At 50.0% G+C, this 19,610-nt stretch overlaps 1 protein-coding gene across 3 annotated transcripts in view; it reads left to right on the top strand.

The window, feature by feature from the left end:
- ALPK3 (alpha kinase 3) overlaps nt 1-19,610 on the top strand; it is a 49,815-nt gene that overhangs the window by 19,735 nt on the left and 10,470 nt on the right. For all 3 annotated transcript variants that reach the window (XM_045067301.1, XM_045067300.1, XM_013062037.2), the window contains 6 exons: nt 392-1,610; nt 12,755-14,780; nt 16,006-16,153; nt 16,578-16,705; nt 16,846-16,881; nt 19,046-19,326. In XM_045067301.1, coding sequence (XP_044923236.1) covers nt 392-1,610; nt 12,755-14,780; nt 16,006-16,153; nt 16,578-16,705; nt 16,846-16,881; nt 19,046-19,326 — 3,838 coding nt within the window. The remainder of the gene's footprint in view (nt 1-391; nt 1,611-12,754; nt 14,781-16,005; nt 16,154-16,577; nt 16,706-16,845; nt 16,882-19,045; nt 19,327-19,610) is intronic.

Here is a 19,610-nt window from a genome sequence, read left to right as displayed (position 1 = left end):
GATTAAAGCGCAAGCAGAGGAGGTCCCAACCCCCAGAAACATTTTCCATGAGGTCAGCTACCCAAAAAAGCTCCCGTGGTGTCCTTACTTCACAAGTAAGGACTGTGTGGCTGTGTGGGTCACCTGATTCTGCAGGGAGCACTCCTGGGCCTCACCTCTCATCCCTTCTGGAACAGCATGACCTGGGCCAGCTCCCTCCCTGTGGCCAGCCTCAGTTTCCCCAACTGCAATGCGGAGCGCTGTGGCGTCGGAGGTGGGGTGGGGTGCTCAGGGCGGGACTTTGGGGGGCGGGGCGGCATGCTCAGCTCTGGGAGACGCGGGCCGCGGGGGGCGGGGTGGGCCTCCCACCTGGCAGGAGGAGAGAGTGGGCATCTCGCGCCCCTCCCTTTAGGTGTCAAGAGGAAGACGCGGCCATCTACCAGGCCTCTGCCCGGAACACCAAGGGCATCGTGTCCTGCTCGGGGGTCTTGGAGGTCGGCACCATGACGGAGTACAAGATCCACCAGCGCTGGTTCGCCAAGCTGAAGCTCAAGGCTGCCGCAAAGATGCGGGAGATCGAGCAGAGCTGGAAGCCCCGGAAGGAGGTGGTGGGAGACGCCGACACTCTGCGCAAGCTCAGCCCCGACCGCTTCCAGCGCAAACGGCGGCTGAGCCGGGACGAGGCGTCCCTCCCCTCAGCCCCGGCCCGGGAGGCTGAGGACAGGACCCCAGCGGCGTGGCAGGAGGAAGAGGCTGAGCCCGCTCAGCACCCAGCTTTGGGCCTCCTCAACAGCTTCGCTCCTGGAGAAGTGACCACCAACGGGGAGGCGGCCCCCGAGAATGGGGAGGACGGGGAGCACCCCCTGCTGACGTACATCTGCGAGGCCATGGAGCTGGGGCCTCAGCGAGCCCCCAAAGCAGAGTCTGGGGCCAAGAAAAAGAAGAAAGATGAGGAACCTAAGCAGGGTCTCCAGAAGCCAGAGTCAGAGAAGGCGGCTCGAAGCCCAAGGTCTCCTGAAGGCCGTGCCCCTAGTTCAGACAAGTCCGGGATGCAGGGACCTGCGGACGTGGAGCAGGTCCAGACCCGGCGGGGAGGCAGGGCTGCACAGGGTCCGGGGTCCTCTGGAGCAGAGAGCACCAGGAAGCCCGCTCCGGCTGTGGGCGCTCAAGAGCAGGCCCGGGATGCCCCCATCCCAGGCCCAGACCAGCAAGTGTATTTCTCTCTAAAGGACATGTATCTGGAAAGTACCCTCGCAGGCACGCCGAAGGGGGAAGAGGGCTCCCAGACCCCAGGCGGCAGGGCACCTGGAGAGAGGCCCCCCGGGAAGGTACCCAGTGAGGCTGGAGGGGAAAGGGGGGCTGTTGCCCCTGCCCAGCCCACCGCCTCGGCCCCCCAGACAACTAGGCCTTTCAACAGGAAGAGATTTGCCCCTCCGAAGCCCAAAGGGGAGCCCACCGACGACAGCAAGCCCGATCATTCCCCGAGCCGAGCTCCAGAACCAGGGGCCCAGAGCTCAGGGAAGGCCCCATCTCAGGCCTCGGCCCCAGTGCCCACACCCCCTGCCCGGCGGAGACACGGCCCCCGGGACAGCCCCCTACAGGGTCCAGCTGGCCACAGGACTTCGGGAGAGGTAAGTGTGGGTGTTGGGTACCTGGAGGGCCTCTCTGGGAAGCTGAGCTCATGGAAACTCTTGCTCCCACAGCTCGGCAGCCAGTGAGCAGTGGGCTATTTATAGAAGGGGTGAGGTGGTGACCGAGTGCCAGCCGGGAGCAGAGGACCACAGGCCTGGCCTTTGCCCCAGCCAATCTCCAGACGGAGGTGGAGGGAAACTATGTCCTTTGGGGAGGAAAGAGCCAGTGGAGGGTTTTCCTGGGGTTCACTGAGGCAACAGTGTTTCATGGGGAGACTGAGGAGCAGGGGTGAGCTGTAGGGTGTGGTGGGTCTCAACCTGGATGCTTAGATTTCTACAAATATCAACTGTCCAGGAAATTCTGGTTTAATTTGGGTTTTTAATCTAAGATTTCAGAGTCAGGCGTACCTATTTGCAATTCTGACTTTGCTTAACATCTGGTGTTCGGGGCAAGTTGTAAAATCAGAATAAAAATGCTACGTACGTCGTAGGCTGCTGGGAGAGCCTGCTGGCTCAGCGGAGGGCCTGGTGCGTGTTAAGAACTAGTAAATGGCAGGAGGAGTAAGATGATTTCTACGGTGGGTGACAGGTGGGGGACTGAGGCCCCCTTTTTTATCTGGGAACAGGAAGGCCATCATTTCCAGGGGATCAGGTGGCCAATGGAGGGAAGGTAGGGATGGGGGTATCCACTGTTCAAAGAAGAGGTGGGCGACAGCACTGAGAAGTTCAGGGAGCAGAGAGGGAGGAACAGGATTGAGAAGAGTGACAGAGGGAAGTTTGTCCCCTTTGGTCAGTGCTGCATGTCTCAGGAGGCAAAGGGCAGACCGTATTTCATCTTTATTATTATTTTTAAAAATTTATTAGAGAGTGAGCAGGGCAGGAGCAGAGCCAGAGGGAGAAGCAGACTACCCCCCCATACAGAGCGGGGCTGGATCCCATGAACCTGAGTTCACAACCTGAGCCAAGATCAAGAGTCAGCCAGGCCCCCCAAAGGGGGAGGCAGACGGTGTTTCACAGGAGTTTTGGGGAGACAGTTTCACAGTGGGCAGAAAAAAGGCCATATTTCTTCTGAGTGGCAGAAAGGGAACGTGTTTCAAGAGGGAGGACAGACGGCAGAAGGGACAAGCTACCTGCCCCGGGACCTCGTGGGGGACAGAGCTTCATAGGCAAAGGGGGCACTGACCTTCCCACAGAAAGAACTTCTGGCATTTCAAGAGTGGTGCTGAGTTAGTCTGTGGGGACAGTAGGTTCAGAGGGCTTGGGAGGGGGCGGACCTCAAGCCAGACTCTTGGAGGTTGGTGACTCAGCGCTCACACTTGGTCTCTGGGGATGCTGGCAGCTGGTGGACTGAGTTCCTAGTGGCCCTGATGGCACTGCTCCGTGTGCCTGACCCAGCCCACAGGCAGGAGCCCCCAGGGAGCGCATTCGGGAAGTGACCAGGCCAGCAGCCAAGTCTGACGAAGGCGGCCTCCTTGCCCACAGTGGAGGGGACACCAGCGCCAGGCCACCTGCCCCCTCCCAGCAGGGCTCTCCTTGCCTCTCAGAGGAGTGGCAGGTGCAGGAGAGGCGGCCCGCCCTGGTTCCACGGTCCTTGCAAGATGTGTGTGTGACTTCTATTTTCTGTACTTAGAAAATTGTGACATAGATCGCACAGGTGAAAAATGCATTTAACGTCTAGGCGTACGCCAAACCTGCTGCTCTTTCGTGGCTGAATCTGATTGGTTTTTCATCTTCTCATCCTACCAAGTCTTTAAAAAATCTCTTGAAAGACACCCATGCTCGTGGTGACAAATATGGGGGGAACCCTTAAAAATTCAACGGGATAAATAACAGCTCACCTAGAATTCTACCATCGAGAAGCATCGTGATGTAGCTACCAATCTTTCTGTATATGCAGTACAAATTCAGTGTGTCCTGCTCTTCTGATTCAGTCATATCCTGCTTTCTTCCCCTCTCATTCTTTCTTTCTTTTTTAAAGATTTTACTTATTTATTTGACAGAGATCACAAGTAGGCAGGGAAGCAGGCAGAGAGAGATGGAGAAGCAGGCTCCCCGCTGAGCAGAAAGCCCGATGAGGGGCTCGATCCCAGGACCCTGAGATCATGACCTGACCCCAAGGCAGAGGCTTAACCCACTGAGCCACCCAGGCGCCCCTCCTTCTCATTATTTCATGAACATTTTCTCACGGTCCCTAAAAATTTTCTGGAAAACGCTGATGGTTATATAGGCTGCCATTTATTATTGAACCACCTCCCATGGTTTAAGTGTTCCTTCCCTATTCTGAGGTTAGTTGAGTATGAATCTACATTTTAAAAATAATTTTTGTTATTTGAATTTCTCCACTTGACTTTTAAATTAACTTGATGTTGATCTGAGTATGTAGATTCCTTAGATTCCAGACAAGATTGAAAATTTCAGAGAACTAGAAGTTATAAAAAGTGGGATAAACTTAAAAATCAACCAACTGGAAAACCAGAACTGAAAGATACAATAATCAGTATGAAGCTAGTTGTTATAACATTTCCAGTTCTGGATAAGATGGAGCAAACACTCACCCTATATTTCCCATTGAATGCAGCTAAAAAACTTGGGCAAAATGCTTGGTGCAGCTATTTGAGGACTTTGGTAAACAATAGTAGGCAGACTGGGGAAGACTGGACTTCAAAGTACCCTAGAACTAGCAGTGTTTTCCTGTTTGGTTTTTTGCCTTTTAAATCTAGTATTCTCTGTCCTGGTCTTAATTCAATCAGAAACTCAGAAGTAAGGATCAGCTTTACTTTAGGAGAAGCTCTCTACTGTACATCAAGCTTGAGGAATAGGAAAGGAATCTCCTGGTAGTGACAGTAATGGCAGAAGAGGCCACAGGTGTCAAACTTTGAGGGAGGGAATCTTTCTCTCTGTTCAGAGAAGCTGTGGTCTCCCAAAACAGTAGGATGAATCCCTGTTGCTTTTTTTTCCTCTCTCTCTTTTGGGTCTCTTTCTTGGCCTAGGACACAGGTTCATGTGTGAAAGTATATGATGAATAAATGAAGCCCCAGCTATCTGTTCAGAGGCTGAAAAAAAGGAGCCCTAAGGACCCAGAAATTACAGGAGAGATCTTGGAGAAGGAACATTTGAGAAAGTGACTTCATAAGCTGTTTATAAATTCTTGGGCTTGTCCCCAAGCTATTTATGCATGCATGGATCTGGTTCTGCATGCTGTATCAAAAACTTTGAGAATGGAACTAAAAGACCATCATCCAGGTCCCAGACTGGTCCCCAGTGGCATACACACTGGTTGGTCTGAATAGTACTGCGAAGGCATTGAAAAATGGAACTCTCACTGAAACTACAATCTCAACAGGCTGAATGAAACTTGCAGCCTGAACACAACCAAGTAGAGTATCTGCTAAGACACAAACATTAATATTATATTATCCGTAGGATTTATATAAGAACCAGGGTCTCATGATATTCGGAATGTCTAGGATATAATAAAAGTAACTTGGCATATGGAAAATCAAGAAATCTCAACTTGCATGGGAAAAGACAAAGAATGCCAGTGTCAAGATGGCAGAGATAATGAAATTATCTCAGTTAGTGTCAGCAACTATAAGAATATGACAAAATGTAAGGGTAAACATTCTGGAAATAAATAGAAACCTAGAACGGTCTCTGCAAAGAAATACAAGATATAAAGAACCAAATTTTAATTTTAGAACTGAAAAATACAATAATTGAAATAAAAACACTTTCTCACTGGGCACAATAGCAGAATGAAGATGGCAGGAAAATGTCAGTGAACTTGAAGATAGGTCGATAGATATTATTCAACTTGAATAACAGAGAAGGAAAATAAAAAGATAAGAAAGAGAAATAAACAGACCTTCAGGGACCTGTGGTACCATATCAAAACATCTAATGTTTGTGTTATTGGAGACCCAGGAGAGAAGGGTGTGGTACAGAAAAAATACCTGAATAAATAATGGCTGAACACTAGCCAAATTAGGCAAAAGACACAAACCTACACACAAGAAGTCCAGCAAATCCCAAATAAGATATGCCTACAGAATTCCATGCCAAGAAGCAATAAGCAAATTGCTGAGAACTAAAGACAACACAAAGTCTTGAAAGTAGTCAGTGAAAAACAACACATTATAGGGGAACAATGATTCAAATGACTGCAGATTTCTCATTGAAAACAATGGAGGTCAAAAGGAAGTGGAATAATAGACCTGCTAAAAGGAAGTGTCTTTATATTCGTAGATCTACATTCAGCAAAAAACATCTTTCAGTATTGAAGGTGAAATAAAGGCATTACCTGATAAAACTAAGATAATAAATCACTGGCAGACCTGTTCTGAAAGACTGCTAAAGTATGTTTTACCTATAGAAGGGAAATGATACTGGAATGGAACCTGTATCACAAGGAATGAAGGAAGAACTACAGAAATGGTAAATATTGGGGTAAACATGCAGCATAAAAGGGAGAGGACAAAGGGATCTATATGGTGATAAAATGACTACATTTCACTTGAAGAGTTAAATATTGATTCCAAATAGACTGTGGGAAGTATATATACTATAACCCTTAGAGCAAAAATTAAAATACTAAGTAAAAATCACAACATATAAATTGAAGGGGAATACTAAAAATGTTCAAATAATCTAAAAGAAGACAGGATAGGGGAAATGGAGGACAGAAAAAACAGAGGAAAGAAATGGAAAACAAATAATAAAATAATTGACCTAAATGCAAACATATAATTATATTAAATATAAGTGGTCTAAACACACAAATAAGAGAGATTGTGAGAATGGATCAAATAACATTCTCAAAGCTGGGATTTTTACAAGAAATTGACCTCAACTATAATATTACAGGTAGGCAAAAAATAAAATGATAGAAAATATACACTATGCAAACACTAATCTGTTGAGAACTGGAGTGACCCTGTTAATTTCAGGCAACGTAGACTCCAGGGCAAAATTGTGAATTATATAATGAGAAAAGGGTCCGCTCAAGAAAACATAATAAAAAAATGTGTTTGCCTCTAACAACAGAGCTTCAAAATATATGAAGAACAGGAAGGAGAAACAGAAAGATCAGGCATTATAGTTGGAGACTTTAAAGTTCTCTCAGTAATGTCTTGAGTTAATAAACTGAAAATCAGTATGAATAAGAATAGAAAAGAGCAACATTATCAACTGACTGGGTCTAACACATGCATAGGATACTCCATGTAACAACAGAATACTGTTCTTCTCAGGTGCGTGTAAAACAGTCACCCAAATAGATCATATCCTGGGTCATAAACAAACCTTAACAAATAGAAAATAATTGCAATAATACAAAGTATGTTTTCTGTGCAATAGGGACTTAAGCAACAGATCAATGACAGAAAAAGATAACAAGAAACTCTCAAAATGCTTTAAATATTTATGACGCACTCTCATGAGTCAAAGAGGAAGGTCTTAAGGGCAAATGGAAAATATTTTTAACTGAATGAAAGTGAAGATACAACACATGAAAAGTTTGGATAAATAAGTATTTTGAGGAAAATAAGAATTTTGAGGAAAATTTATAACATTAAAATATTTATATTAGAAAATAAGAAAGGTCTAAGTAATCTAAGCTCCCGTGTTGAGAAACTGGAAAAGGAAGAGGTAAATAAACCCAAAACAAAGAGAAGGAAGGAAAGAGTAAAAGAGCACTGGGCGTTATGTGCAACTAATGAATCATTGAACACTACATCAAAAAATTATGATGTTCTGTATGTTGGTTAACTGAACGCAATAAAAAAAAGAGCAGAGGGCGCCTAGGTGGCTCAGTGGGTTAAGCCGCTGCCTTCAGCTCAGGTCATGATCTCGGGGTCCTGGGATCGAGTCCCGCATCGGGCTCTCTGCTCAGCGGGGAGCCTGCTTCCTCCTCTCTCTCTCTCTCTGCCTGCCTCTCTGCCTACTTGTGATCTCTGTCTGTCAAATAAATAAATAAATAAAATCTTAAAAAAAAAAAAAAGAGCAGAAAACAATGACATTGGAAACAGAAAACTATGGAGAAAACAAACCGAAATCTGGTTATTTGGAAAAAATCAGTAATATTGATAAACCTCTAGCAAGACTCACAAAGGAAAAAAATGAGAAAAGACACAAATGACCAGCATTAAGGTAAAAGAAGGGCCTGATCATAGTGATCATTTCACAGGATAGGCATCCCAAAACATCAGGTGGTACACATTAAATTATACAGTCTTTGCCAATTATACCTCAATAAATTTTTAGGGGCACCAGGGTGGCTCAGGCAGTTGGATGTCTGATTCTTGGTCTCGGCTCAGGTCTTGATCTCTTGGTTCATGGGATTGAGCCCTGTGTCTGGCTCTGCACTCAGTGGGGAGTCTGATTGAAGATTCTCTCCCTCTGCCCCTCCCCACCACTCATGTTCTCTCTTTCCCTCTCTCTCTTTCAATCCCTCTAAAATAAATAAATCCTTAGAAAAAAGATTTTTTTTAAAAGGAGTGAAGGGTAATTTCTCTAGAGATCTTGCAAGTACTAAAAGGATAATCAAGGCCCATCATGAAAAACTCTGCACGTAGTTCAACAACTTAGATGAAATAGACCAACTCTTTAAAAACTACAAGCTATGAAACTCTTGCAAACAACGAGATAACTTGAATAATCCTATAATTGTTACAGAAATAAAATTTGTTGCTAAAAATCATCCAAATAGGAAGTCTTTTGGACCAGATAGTTTTCCTGGCAAATCTACCAAGCATTTAAAGATGTTAAAGCCTCAGTATCAGCCCTGGGTCTAGGTTTCAGAGGAAGGAGATTCCAGGTCCTAGACATTGCCCTCACCATTCCTGTTAAGCTCCTGGTTTAGTCCCTGCTTCCCCAAGCCAGCACTCTGGGACCATGTCCCACTCTGAGGGTTAGAAGCCATTGTATTGTCAATTAGTAGTTGATTCCAAAATCTCCTATGTGCTTGAGCCCATGCTGGGTGCAGAGGTGAAGCAGACTGCATCCCTAATCTCTGAGAATTTATGAGGAAGACAGTAGGTCCGGATGGATAATTAAACCTACTGCTCTTCCTTGTAGTGACAAAGCTCATACAGAACCAGCTGGGTTCACCCCTGCTCACACCATGGTTATTTTAAAGAATACATGGCAGTCCTTCTCATATCTCCACATGGTTCCAGATGTAGACGCACACACGCACACATACACCACAGTGTCTAAAGAGGTCATCCTTTGCAGAAGTGTACAGAAATTACTCAACTGATCCTTTACCATAGAGTTACCCAGCAGCCCCTCTAATCCAGGGTCTGTGCTGGGTCCATCTCTTTGGAAGGGAAGGGTTTACACATTAACAGTGCCACCTGGATGAAACCCTACCACACAGAATGAGGGAATCCCGATACAATCAGGTACATTTGCTGTGGGTACATAGCGTAGGGAGCCTCTATTGATTTTGGGGGGAGTACGCGGAAGAGGAGACTCAGAAGTCTTCCAAGAAGAGGGTCTTCTTTCAGGTGGGCAAGGAGAAGGCTGAGACTGTCCAGCAGAGAGAAAACACACCAAGTAGTAATAAAATAGCACAGTGGTCACTACCGTAACTTAGTGGTGTTGGGCAGAGGGACCCAAGAGATGAACCTGGAAGAGAGATCTGGGACACTTATGGAAGGATGGGCTTCGTTAGTCACGAGGTGTAATTGATTTGTTTTCACTTTAAATTGAACGTTGTTGGATATGTGCCCATGTGCATATGGTATAAAATTTAAAAAGTAGAACAGGTATATGGAGAATATTGTCGTCCTCAACTGGACTCCCCCCCCACCCAGTTTTTCTTCCTGAAGTCAGTCGCCAGAACGGGTTTGCTGAGCATACCTCCAGAACTATTTTCCCTGCATTTAAAAATATGTGTCAGTACATTTGCCACACAAAGGTTGCATATTGTCCTTTCTGTCCACACCTTGCTTTTCTACTTGGATATTTATTTTAGTTATTTGGAATATGGATGTACTGTAATTCACCGGGCTGGTTCTGTTGACGGAATTTAGGTCATCGCTAGTTTTGCCGTTATAAACTGTGCTGCAGTGAACATTTTTGTCCCTAAGTCCATTGACGCGTGGAAATACATCTATAGGACCTATTCTTCGTAACGGAACTGTTGGGTCCAAGAGCACAAGCGTTTTTAGTTTTATTAAATGATGCTAAGTGGCCGTCCATGGAGGCGGTGCTGACAGCCTCTTTCCCCAGACCGTGGCCAGCAGTGTTCTTAAACTTTTTGCTCCTTTAGGCTCGGGCTTTTTAGGCTTTATCCTGTGAGTGATGATGAGCCCTGGAGAGGTTTTTAAGCAGGACAGTGTCACAATCCGATCTGTATTTTGGCAAGATCACTTGGCTTGCAGTGAGGGTAAGTGTTGCGCAGAGGCAGAACACTAGAGTTGTGATTGCCAGTTGAGACTTGAAAGGGGTCCAGGCGAGACAGAATTGTTGGCAGCGTGGTTTCAGCAGTTGGCAGGGAAGACAGAGAAGGGAATGGGTATTGAGACCCTGAGGAAGTAGGTTTGACAGGACTCAGGGACTGATCAGGTTTGGGGATGGGGGGGAGAAGAGAGCTTTAATCAAAGGCTGTAGGGGCACCTGGTTGACTCAGTTAGTAGAGTGTGCGACTCTTGATCTCAGGGTTGTGAGTTTGAGCCCCATGTTGGGCATAAAATCTTGAAAAAAAAAATCAAAGAAACTCTGTTCCCATGAGACTTATTCAAAGTCAGCATTTTCTTTGTAAATTTATGGATTTTATGCCCGTGTTAATGCTTCCTAATCCTAGAATACCAGGAGTTAACAGAAAATTCTAATGTATTACTAACCTCTGTCTGTTGGCTCCAAGGGGTTTTTGTCTATTAGTCTCTTACTGGTTGTTGGAGAAGTTAGAGGAGCCTTTTTACAAAAATTCTTTGGCCACTGAGATTATTTGATGGCTTCTGAAAATCACCACACTCTTATTTTTCCCATATTTGAATGAATGGTATCATTCATTCAAAATCCCATATTCAGTAACTTTAAATTCTATACTTAATTCAAATGTAGTTTAATTATATATATTTTAAAGTCTTTCTTTATGCGATCTGTTTCCTTTGGTTTTGTGTGTGGTTCTTCTGATAACTAGAGATATTTGTATGTGGTAATATATAATGTCTATTTTATATTTTATATGATACCATTAAGAATTTCCTCTGTTCAGGGTCTTAATTGTTCATGACAGCTCTGATCATGTCATTTTTTCCCCATCATTTTCCGTCTCATACTAGCCCCACATCTTCTATCTAGGTGATTATCTCTGTATAGTTAGATATCCTATATTTCTGTTACCTGGTTTTTCCAGCTTTGGCTAAATCTTTGGTTCCTGGCTTGTATAGGTGATAGACTCCACTTATCACCTTCTTCCTCCTTCTACTTTTTGTACAAGTTGTATCATTTCTGCCTGCTCAGGGCATAGAACACTGACATTTTCCTCTGCCACTCTAAATCCCTTTGGGTGTGGTCTTGACTATGTAATTAATACATATTTAATGCTCAGCAAGAATTTTGCTGTGGTTCCCCTAAACATCTTCCAGCTGACCGGAGTATGTTCTCTGGTAGTGTGCTCAAGCGGGGCTCATGGGAATGATATTCCCTAAGTCCTCGTGTGTTCAAAGACAACCTTCCTATGCTTAGAGATTTTCAGGAATTTCCTTCAGAAGTGTGTTTTTTTGTGGGTGTTTTCTGAGATAGGCTTCCACCAGATCGTTCCACTCTCCTCTGCCTGTGTCCGCTGGACGTCAACCTTGGGTGTCTTCTGGGTGATTCCCACCCAGCTCTCGGCGACCCCACAGCTCTTGCTGGAGGGGGGCTCTGGCGCTCATCACAGCGGGAGGAGTCCTGTACCCACAGTAACTGCGCTTGGCGGCCGCTCTCTGAGCCCCACAGAACTCTTCACTCTCCGCCTGCCTGAGCTCTCTCACGGTTTCTTCTCAGCTACCTCCCTGCGGCAGCCCCTGCTCCGTTTTTCTTTTCTTTTACTTTTTGTTTGTTTGTTTGTTTGAGACTGTAAGTTTTATATGCCTCCAGTTTCACTCCTGATGAATTTTAATATTTTTTTCTTGTTTTTCTTGTTGCTTTTGATTATATTGGGGAGGAAAAGAGACAACTTGTCTCTTGTGCCGCTATGTTTAGACCAGAAGTCCTTTAATTATATTGGACGGGACGGCATTCTCCTGTATTCTCTCCAGCTTGAAGCGAGACATGGCCGGCTTCTGGGCTGACGTCTACCACTTCCTGTCTGATGGTGGACAATCACCTTCTCTTTTGGCCATTGGTGTGTTCCTACCTATTAGGTTTACTTTTTTTAAAGAAATTTTTAAAAAGATTTTTATTTTTCCATAATCTCTACACCCATTGTGGGGTCTGAACTCACAACCCCGAGTTCAAGAGTTGCGCGCTCTATCGTCTGAGTGACAATGGAGAGCGCTCACAACTACTTCACACCATGAGGAGTAAGTGAGGTTGTGCATGTGTAACGAATAGGGGCCTAGGATAGTGATTTGTAATTAAATAGGGCATTCGAAAGGGTAGTAGCATACACTTCATTGATTTCTCCGGCATAGCTGGTGTCCCGAGTGACGGTAACCTCTGTGTTCGGATGACATCACATGGGTACCACTTGCTCTATGGTAATGGCAGATGCTGCCATGGAGCGCGTTGTCAGGAGACCCTTCATCTCTCTCCGTTGTTGCCTGTAATTCTATCTGGTGGCAGTTAGTGCCAAAAAAGAGGGACAGATCAATTTGCTTAGAAGCCTTGGAAGGGGGACCCTCTCCTCCAAATGGCAGGGATGAGGGGTCTTTCAGGGAAGGCAGGTTTTTCTTCAGGGAGAGGTGGGAAGGGCCAGAGCTAGACCCGGATTCTGGACATTCCTTGGTCTAGACTCTGGGATCAGGGATCAGGATGGGGGTCTTGGGACTTGGCTTGGGACTTTGCCTCCAACCCCTAGCAGGCCTGGAAAACCAGTGGCAGGAATACGGTTGGGCTCATCTGGGTGAGGTCAGAGGAGGCTGGGAAGCCAGGCTGGGAGAGATCCTAAGGCTCACGTGGTCAAGCTCTTCCTCTCCTCCGCGTGTTCTCAGGTCCCGGAATCCCGGGCAAGCCCGGCTCCTACCGCGCTGGCCACCAACACCGCCGACATGGTCTCTGTGGGTTGCAGTGACCCCAGAAGCCGGGGCATCATTGAGCCCATGGACACAGACACCCAGGAAGCTGGGAGGACATCTGCTGACCAGAAACGTGGAGGCAAGAAGAATACAGAGGCTGATGGGAAGAGGCAGGTGGATGGAAGGACCCAGGGAGACAGGACACAGGCCACCCAGATGACACAGGCAGATAGGAAGAGCCGGGTGGACACTGGGCCACGAGAAAGTGAGAGGCCAGCATCCGCCAGGAGGTTCCAGGAGGATGTGGTGGCCCAGGGAGGGGCAGGGACGCAGGCGGAAAGGACACAGACAGGCAGGAGGATGCAGGAAGACAGAGGGACACGGTCCGAGGAGAGCACACCCACAGCCATGAAAGGTCAGTCCGAGAAGGGCTCCGTGAGCAGCCCCGGCCCACAGTCCAGTGAGTGTTTCGACCAGATCCCCGAAGGGCCCTCTGTCCCGGAAGAACCTGGTTTCGTGCTCAGATCTGAAGAAGTGGCAGTCACGGCCCCCGGGAGCTATGAGCCGGCATTGCTGGCTGCCTCAGGAGGCGGTCGCACGCTCCCAGTCCAGCGGCCTCCCCAGGGTGGTCTGGAGCAGCGGGGAGGGCCTGAGTGGCCGGGGCTGGTCAAGGACAAGCCAGAGGATGGCCTGATCCCAGGCCCCAAGGAGGAGCAGCCGAGGGAGGTGCCGTCCATGGATCTGGGTGGCTGTCCTCCAGCTGGCCGGAGCCCGGAGGCGCCCACTCTGCCCTCTCCTCCCAGGCGGGGCCTGACCACGAGCTCGCGGGAGGCTCTGCCCAGCACTCCGGCCCCTGAGCACACGAGTGCGGCTGCCTTCCCGCCGTCTGGGGACCAGGCCTTCCTGAGGCCCGCCCCCCCACTGTCCCTGGGGCCAGGGACCCCCACCCAGAGTCACCCGCCAGCAGCCATGTCCGCCAACACTGAGGGGTCCTGTGCCCCGGGGCCGGATGCGGAGGGGAGGCCCCCGGGTCCCCAGAGCTGCGACCCCGGCCTCATAGACTCCCTGAAGAACTACCTGCTTCTGCTGCTGAAGCTCTCCAGTGCAGAGCCAGGGGGCGGGGGCGCCGAGGCGCAAGGGGCAGCCGCCACTGGGGCTCCAGTGTCCTCGGCCACTCTGGTCCCTGATGTGGAGGTGGCCGGTCTGAGTCCTCGGACGTCCAGGCGCATCCTGGAGCGTGTGGAGAACAACCATCTAGTGCAGAGTGCCCAGAGCCTGGCGCTGAGCCCCTGCACCTCCCGCCGCCTCACCGGCCTCCTGGATCGCGAGGTGCAGGCTGGCCGTCAGGCCCTTGCAGCAGCTCAGGGCCCTGGCCTCAGCACCCTCACTGTCCCTGCCATCGTGGTAGGTGAGGAGGGGGGCCCTGGGCTGGCCTCCGAAGGATCCAGTGAGGGCGAGGGTGAGGGTCCCCCCAAGGGGCCTGGGCTCCCAGGGGCCTCCCCGGAGAGCGGTGCACGCAGGTTGCTGGGGGAGACGGGTGGGCAGACGGCCTCGGGTCCAGGAGCACTCCCAGCAGACAGAAGGGCCCAGGAGCCCTTCCAGGAGGAGGAGGCCCCCGGGGAGGCCCCGACAGGCCTCCCTGCAGCGACACCAGAGGAGCTAGCTTTGGGGGCCCGGAGGAAGAGGTTTCTCCCCAAGGTCAGAGCAGGAGGAGACAGGGAGGCAGCCAAGGCTGAAGAAAGGGAGAGCCCCACGGTTTCCCCTCGGGGGCCCAGGAAGGGCCTGACACCGGGGTCCCCGGGGACCCCAGGACGGGAGAAACGTTCCCCAACCCAGGGTAGAAAGGCAGGTATGCTGGAGGTGCCGCGGGCAGAGGACGAGCCGGCAGCAGGAGACCTGGGCTCCGGCCCCAAGGCCAGCAGTGCGGACACAGAGCAAGTCCTGGATGAAGGCAAGCAGGACGCTTCGGCCAAGTCCAAGAAAGCCAAAGACCTGCTCAAAGGTGAGCAATGGGGAGGGTGGGGAAGGGCTCCAGGGGAGAGGGTTGCACACTGCAGCAGCAGGGGCGCTGAGGGGGCACACCCGAGAGGGGTTTACAGCGCCCCTCCTACAACAGTCTCCTGGAACTAGACCCCCCAGGCTATGCCGTCGGAGGGCTGATTCTCATCCTGGCTCTGCCACGCAGGACGGGGCACAGTACAAACTGTGTGCCACCGAGGGTGAAGCGGGATGGAAGAAATCAGGTCCCGAGCACGGGGCTGCCTTCCCCAGGTGGTGCTAGGTCTGGCCCCTTTGTCCCCGCTGTCCCCTCTGCACAGACCTGTCCCCGGAGGACAGAGCAGGAGGGTCGGGATCCCGATGCAGGTTCCTCGAGTTAGGGCCTAGAACCCAAACTGGAGTCCTCTCTCTCTCTCTCGCTCTCCTGCCACAAGAGCCTTGCGTTTTATTTGAGGAGAAGCTTTATGTTTCATTGTTGTGTTTTCTTTGTTCTTTTAATGAACTCCGTTCCTTTAATAGATGTGAGGCCGCTTGCATTATCTGTTTACTCTTGGCTGGGCTTTCCTAGCCAGTACCATCCAGCGAGTTCTCTCTTTTCATCTATAAAACCAATGTCGGGGCTCATATTTGCCGCAGCGTCCTCTGTGATCCATTTCATACCTGAAGGTTCTGACACAACCTTGGGCATTTCTGATTCTGATCATTTGTGTTGCTGTTTCTTCTTCCCACTTAGGCATTTGATTTCTCATGGATTTTTGTTTTGTTTTGTTTTTAAATTTGAGTATAGTTGTTAATACCATGTATAAGAATGTGTGTATCTATAATATAATGTGTGTGTATAGAAATAACATGGTATCATTGAACACAATGTTACATTTGTGTCACAGTGATTCAGCTGTTACCTATGTCACACTGTGCTCCCCACAAGTGCAGCTGCCCTCTGTCCTCTCTTCTCTGCCATCTGGGTCCTGGGCTCCGAGGCTGTCCCAGGCCTGGGGTGGGGGCCCAGGAGTGGGGCCTTTCTAGCTAGGATGTGTGCTTTGGGGTCAGAGCCAACGGCTCAGAGATACACACGGGGTGAGGCTGGGGGCCGGGAAGGGTGGGTTGGTGCGGGGGCTTGAATCCTGTTTCCTCCCAGCCCGTCCCACTAAGCACATGCAGGGAAACAGGGGTGGGGCCAAGGTGGCGGGGAAGTGGCTTGTCCCTCTCAACTGAGCCCCTGCTCTCAGCCCCACAGGTGATCCGGAAGATTCGGGTGGAGCAGTTTCCTGATGCCTCGGGCAGCCTGAAGCTCTGGTGTCAGTTTTTCAACATTCTCAGTGACTCAGTCTTGACGTGGGCCAAGGATCAGCGCCCAGTGGGCGAGGTGGGCAGGAGGTAAGCCAGCCGGATACCACGCCCACCTGGCCTGGCTCCCCAAGTGCAGCGACAGTAATATGTAATACGTACAGTAATACGGGGCATGTTTCCCCCACTGTGGATCTATCCATCATGCAAGGCTCAGGGTAACCCTATGAGGGAGATGCTAGTATTTCCTTGGTAGGGAGGAGAAAGTTGAGGCTCGGTGGCATCAAATCACTTGCCAAGTCACACAGCTAGGGGGCATCAGGATAGCCACCCAGACCTGTGTGACCCAGGACTACCCCTTGACCATAGTACCTCTCACCCCCCTGCCCGAGCTCTCAGAGCCTGGGTCCACGGCAGCCTCGGAGGGCAGGGGGTGACCTTCCTCAGGACCGCAGTCCGGCCCCGGGCTGTGCACAGTGATGGACCTCACAGGGAGGGTCTCCCTTCTCTGCAGTGCCGGGGACGAGGGGCCCGCGGCCTTGGCCATCGTGCAGGCGTCTTCCGTTGACTGTGGCGTGTACCGATGCACCATCAACAATGAGCACGGTTCCGCCTCTACCGACTTCTGCCTCAGCCCTGAGGGTGAGCGGGCCCCCTCCCACGCTCTCTGTCCAGCCTGGCTCCGGGGCCGGTGGGGGGGCAGCGGTCTTCTGTGCAGAGGGTGCTCTCTCCACGCAGGCCAGCCTGAGGGCAGCCGCTTCCTCTTCTTTTTCTCCACACAGTGTTGTCGGGATTCATCTCCAGAGAAGAAGGTGAAGGTATGATGCCCATACGGGGGAGGGGCGGGGGGGCCCTCATCCCTACTCCTGCCGTCCTCGGGGAGGACCTGCTTCATCCATCCCAAGCGCTGTGTTTACCTCCACGCACAGCTACGCTGGGCCTCCTCGTTTAGGATAGGGCTCGGGATGGAGGATGGGGAGGAGTGCTATTTCCGAAGATTGTGGGAGAAGGAGTGGCCAAGAGGCCCTTCCACAAGAGGTTAATTCAGCCTTGTGCCCTTGGCCCATGTTGGAGCCCTTGACCAAGGGCAGGCCTGGCTACTAGAGCCTGCCTCACGCTGCCAGCTCCTTTCCCGGAGTTTCTCACCGTGCTCTGTGGGTCCCTGCCTCCAGTCCACACGGGGAGCTTGCTAGAAATGCAGTTTCCAGGGCCCTGCTGTTGATATCCTTAATCACAACATCTGGGGAAAGGGACCCAGAAAAGCAGCATCTTCAGCAGGTCTCTGGTGATTGTGATACCCCTAAATTATAAGGCATGTCCCTGAACATTAGAGCAAAAGTCTGGGCTGCTTCTGTAGGAAACACACTGAGAATCAGGACTGTGAAGGCAGCTGGGAATAAATTTTTAGAGCTTTGTTGCCAACAAATGCATTCATCCATTCATTCATTTGTTCATTCACTCATTTAATCCCTCAGTCATTCAACTAGCATCTTTGACCAGTTGTCAAGTGCAAGCAAAATCAGATGGAAGCTTACACCTACACACTTAGCAATAGAGCATTAACGTGCGCAAACGCTCAGTCCCACGTCCCCCGCTGTCTCGTCACGGCTGGCTTACCTGGGCTAGGAATCACTCATTGCTTCAGGCAGATCGATCTCATCTTTAACACATACCTGTTCTTGCTCATGGTTTTCCCTCTTTAGTTGTTGAAGTCGCTTGATGGGTAGGATTTCTTGCAATCTGGATTTTGATGGTTTAATCCCATTTAACATGTTCCTCTTCTCATGTGCTTCTCCTAAACTGGTAATTTGATGGGGAGGCTTGGTCAGATTCAAGTGCAGTTCTTTGTGGGGGTGGGGAGGGTCTGAGTGGGCAAGAACCCATCACAAGGTGCTCTGTCTGACCCTTAGCATCCTATCCGGAGGCACATGATGTCATTGGTTTACTCGAGTAACATTAAGATTGATCTCTGCATTCATTCCGCTGTCTCCTGCCCTCTCTATCCTGTGAAAAAGTTCAAGAACTGTATCTGATACTTGTTCCCCGGGGGTTCTAGCAGCTACCAATTATTGTCCGAATCCACGATTTTGTTTGGGTTTCCAACCAGAGTATTTTAATTCTGTCATTTCTACATCCATCCGTTGAGTTTCTTCTGTAAAGGAGAAATGGTCTTTTGTTGCCTTGAGTTGGTCCCTAGCGTCCTCCAAAGGTCACCATTGAGGTTTGGGGTTTTGTGTGTGTGGCGGGGGGGAGGAGTGAGTTTTTTCCAACTGCAATGATGACTGTGATTTTTGAAATATATTTGATATGTTCACCACATTGTAGAAATCATTCCTTTTGGTTGGTAAAGTTGATCTGCCCCCATGGAAGCCCCTTCCACGGCTCCTGTGTCCTTCTGACGAGCCCCCGGGGTCTTCGTGGCTTCTTCGCCTTCGGGTCAGAGAAGAGGTCCCAGATGCTTTGAGTTCATTTCCTGCCCGAGACCTGGACTCAGCCGTTTCTTGAGGGAGCTCGGGGTCCTTTTGCAGGGAGATGGCTTGTAGGAACCACAGTCTGAGCACTGAGGCAGCCCATGCTTCTGGACGGGTCCTGAAGCCTTTTGTAGTCAGATATGTTGTTTGAGATGGAGACATTTATTTATTTGATCCAAACACCTAACTCCCAAACAAAATCCACACCCGGGTGGCCGCTTCCCCAGAAAAGCTGTGCCTTGCACAGACACTGAGCACATCCTTGCCACGTGAGGGGCACGCTGAGTGCCATCAGACAGCGGGGCCTACATCAGACAGATCCACCGCTGGGAGCTCACGGGCTGGGTTGGGCCCCACGGTGTACGGGCCCCTGGAGAGGAGTCATGGGAGACAGTGAGCGAACCAGAGTCGGGGGACAGGGGACTGTTCCAGCTCTCCCTACCCCCCACACCCCCAACCTTGGTGGGGCAACAATGTCTAGTTTCCTGCACCTTCCCCCATTCCCTTGCAGTTGGAGAAGAGATTGAGATGACCCCCATGGTCTTTGCAAAGGGTCTGGCTGACTCTGGCTGCTGGGGGGACAAGCTCTTTGGACGCCTGGTGAGCGAAGAGCTACGAGGGGGTGGACATGGGTGTGGCCTGCGGAAGTCCTCCCAGGCCAAGGTCATCTACGGCCTGGAGCCCATCTTCGAGTCAGGCCGCACGTGCGTCATCAAGGTGTCCAGCCTGCTCGTGTTTGGACCCAGCAGCGAGACTTCTCTCCTGGGCAGAAACTACGACGTCACCATTCAGGTTCCGTGTGCCATCCCAGATCCCTTCTTCCCCTGTCACCTCCCCCCCTTCCTCACCTTGGGTCCCCTTGGAGGCAGAGGCTGACTGTGTGAATCCTCACGAGGCTGGGTCTGGAGATGAGCTTGGCTCTGTCTTTGGGGCCATGGTTTTCAAACCGTATTTTTCGTAGCAGAATCCTTTCTCGTGGCCTTCATGCATATCATCCTGGAGCCTCTGCTTGAGATCAAAAGAGTGACTGGGTGGGGGGGACAGTCTTGATGTCTCACTCCCCACAGGGTTTGGAA

The sequence above is a fragment of the Mustela putorius genome, unplaced genomic scaffold (genome assembly GCF_011764305.1).
Source record: "Mustela putorius furo isolate JIRA1106 unplaced genomic scaffold, ASM1176430v1.1 tig00003875_pilon_pilon_pilon, whole genome shotgun sequence".
NCBI lineage: Eukaryota > Metazoa > Chordata > Mammalia > Carnivora > Mustelidae > Mustela > Mustela putorius.
This window is presented reverse-complemented; position numbering and strand designations above follow the sequence as displayed.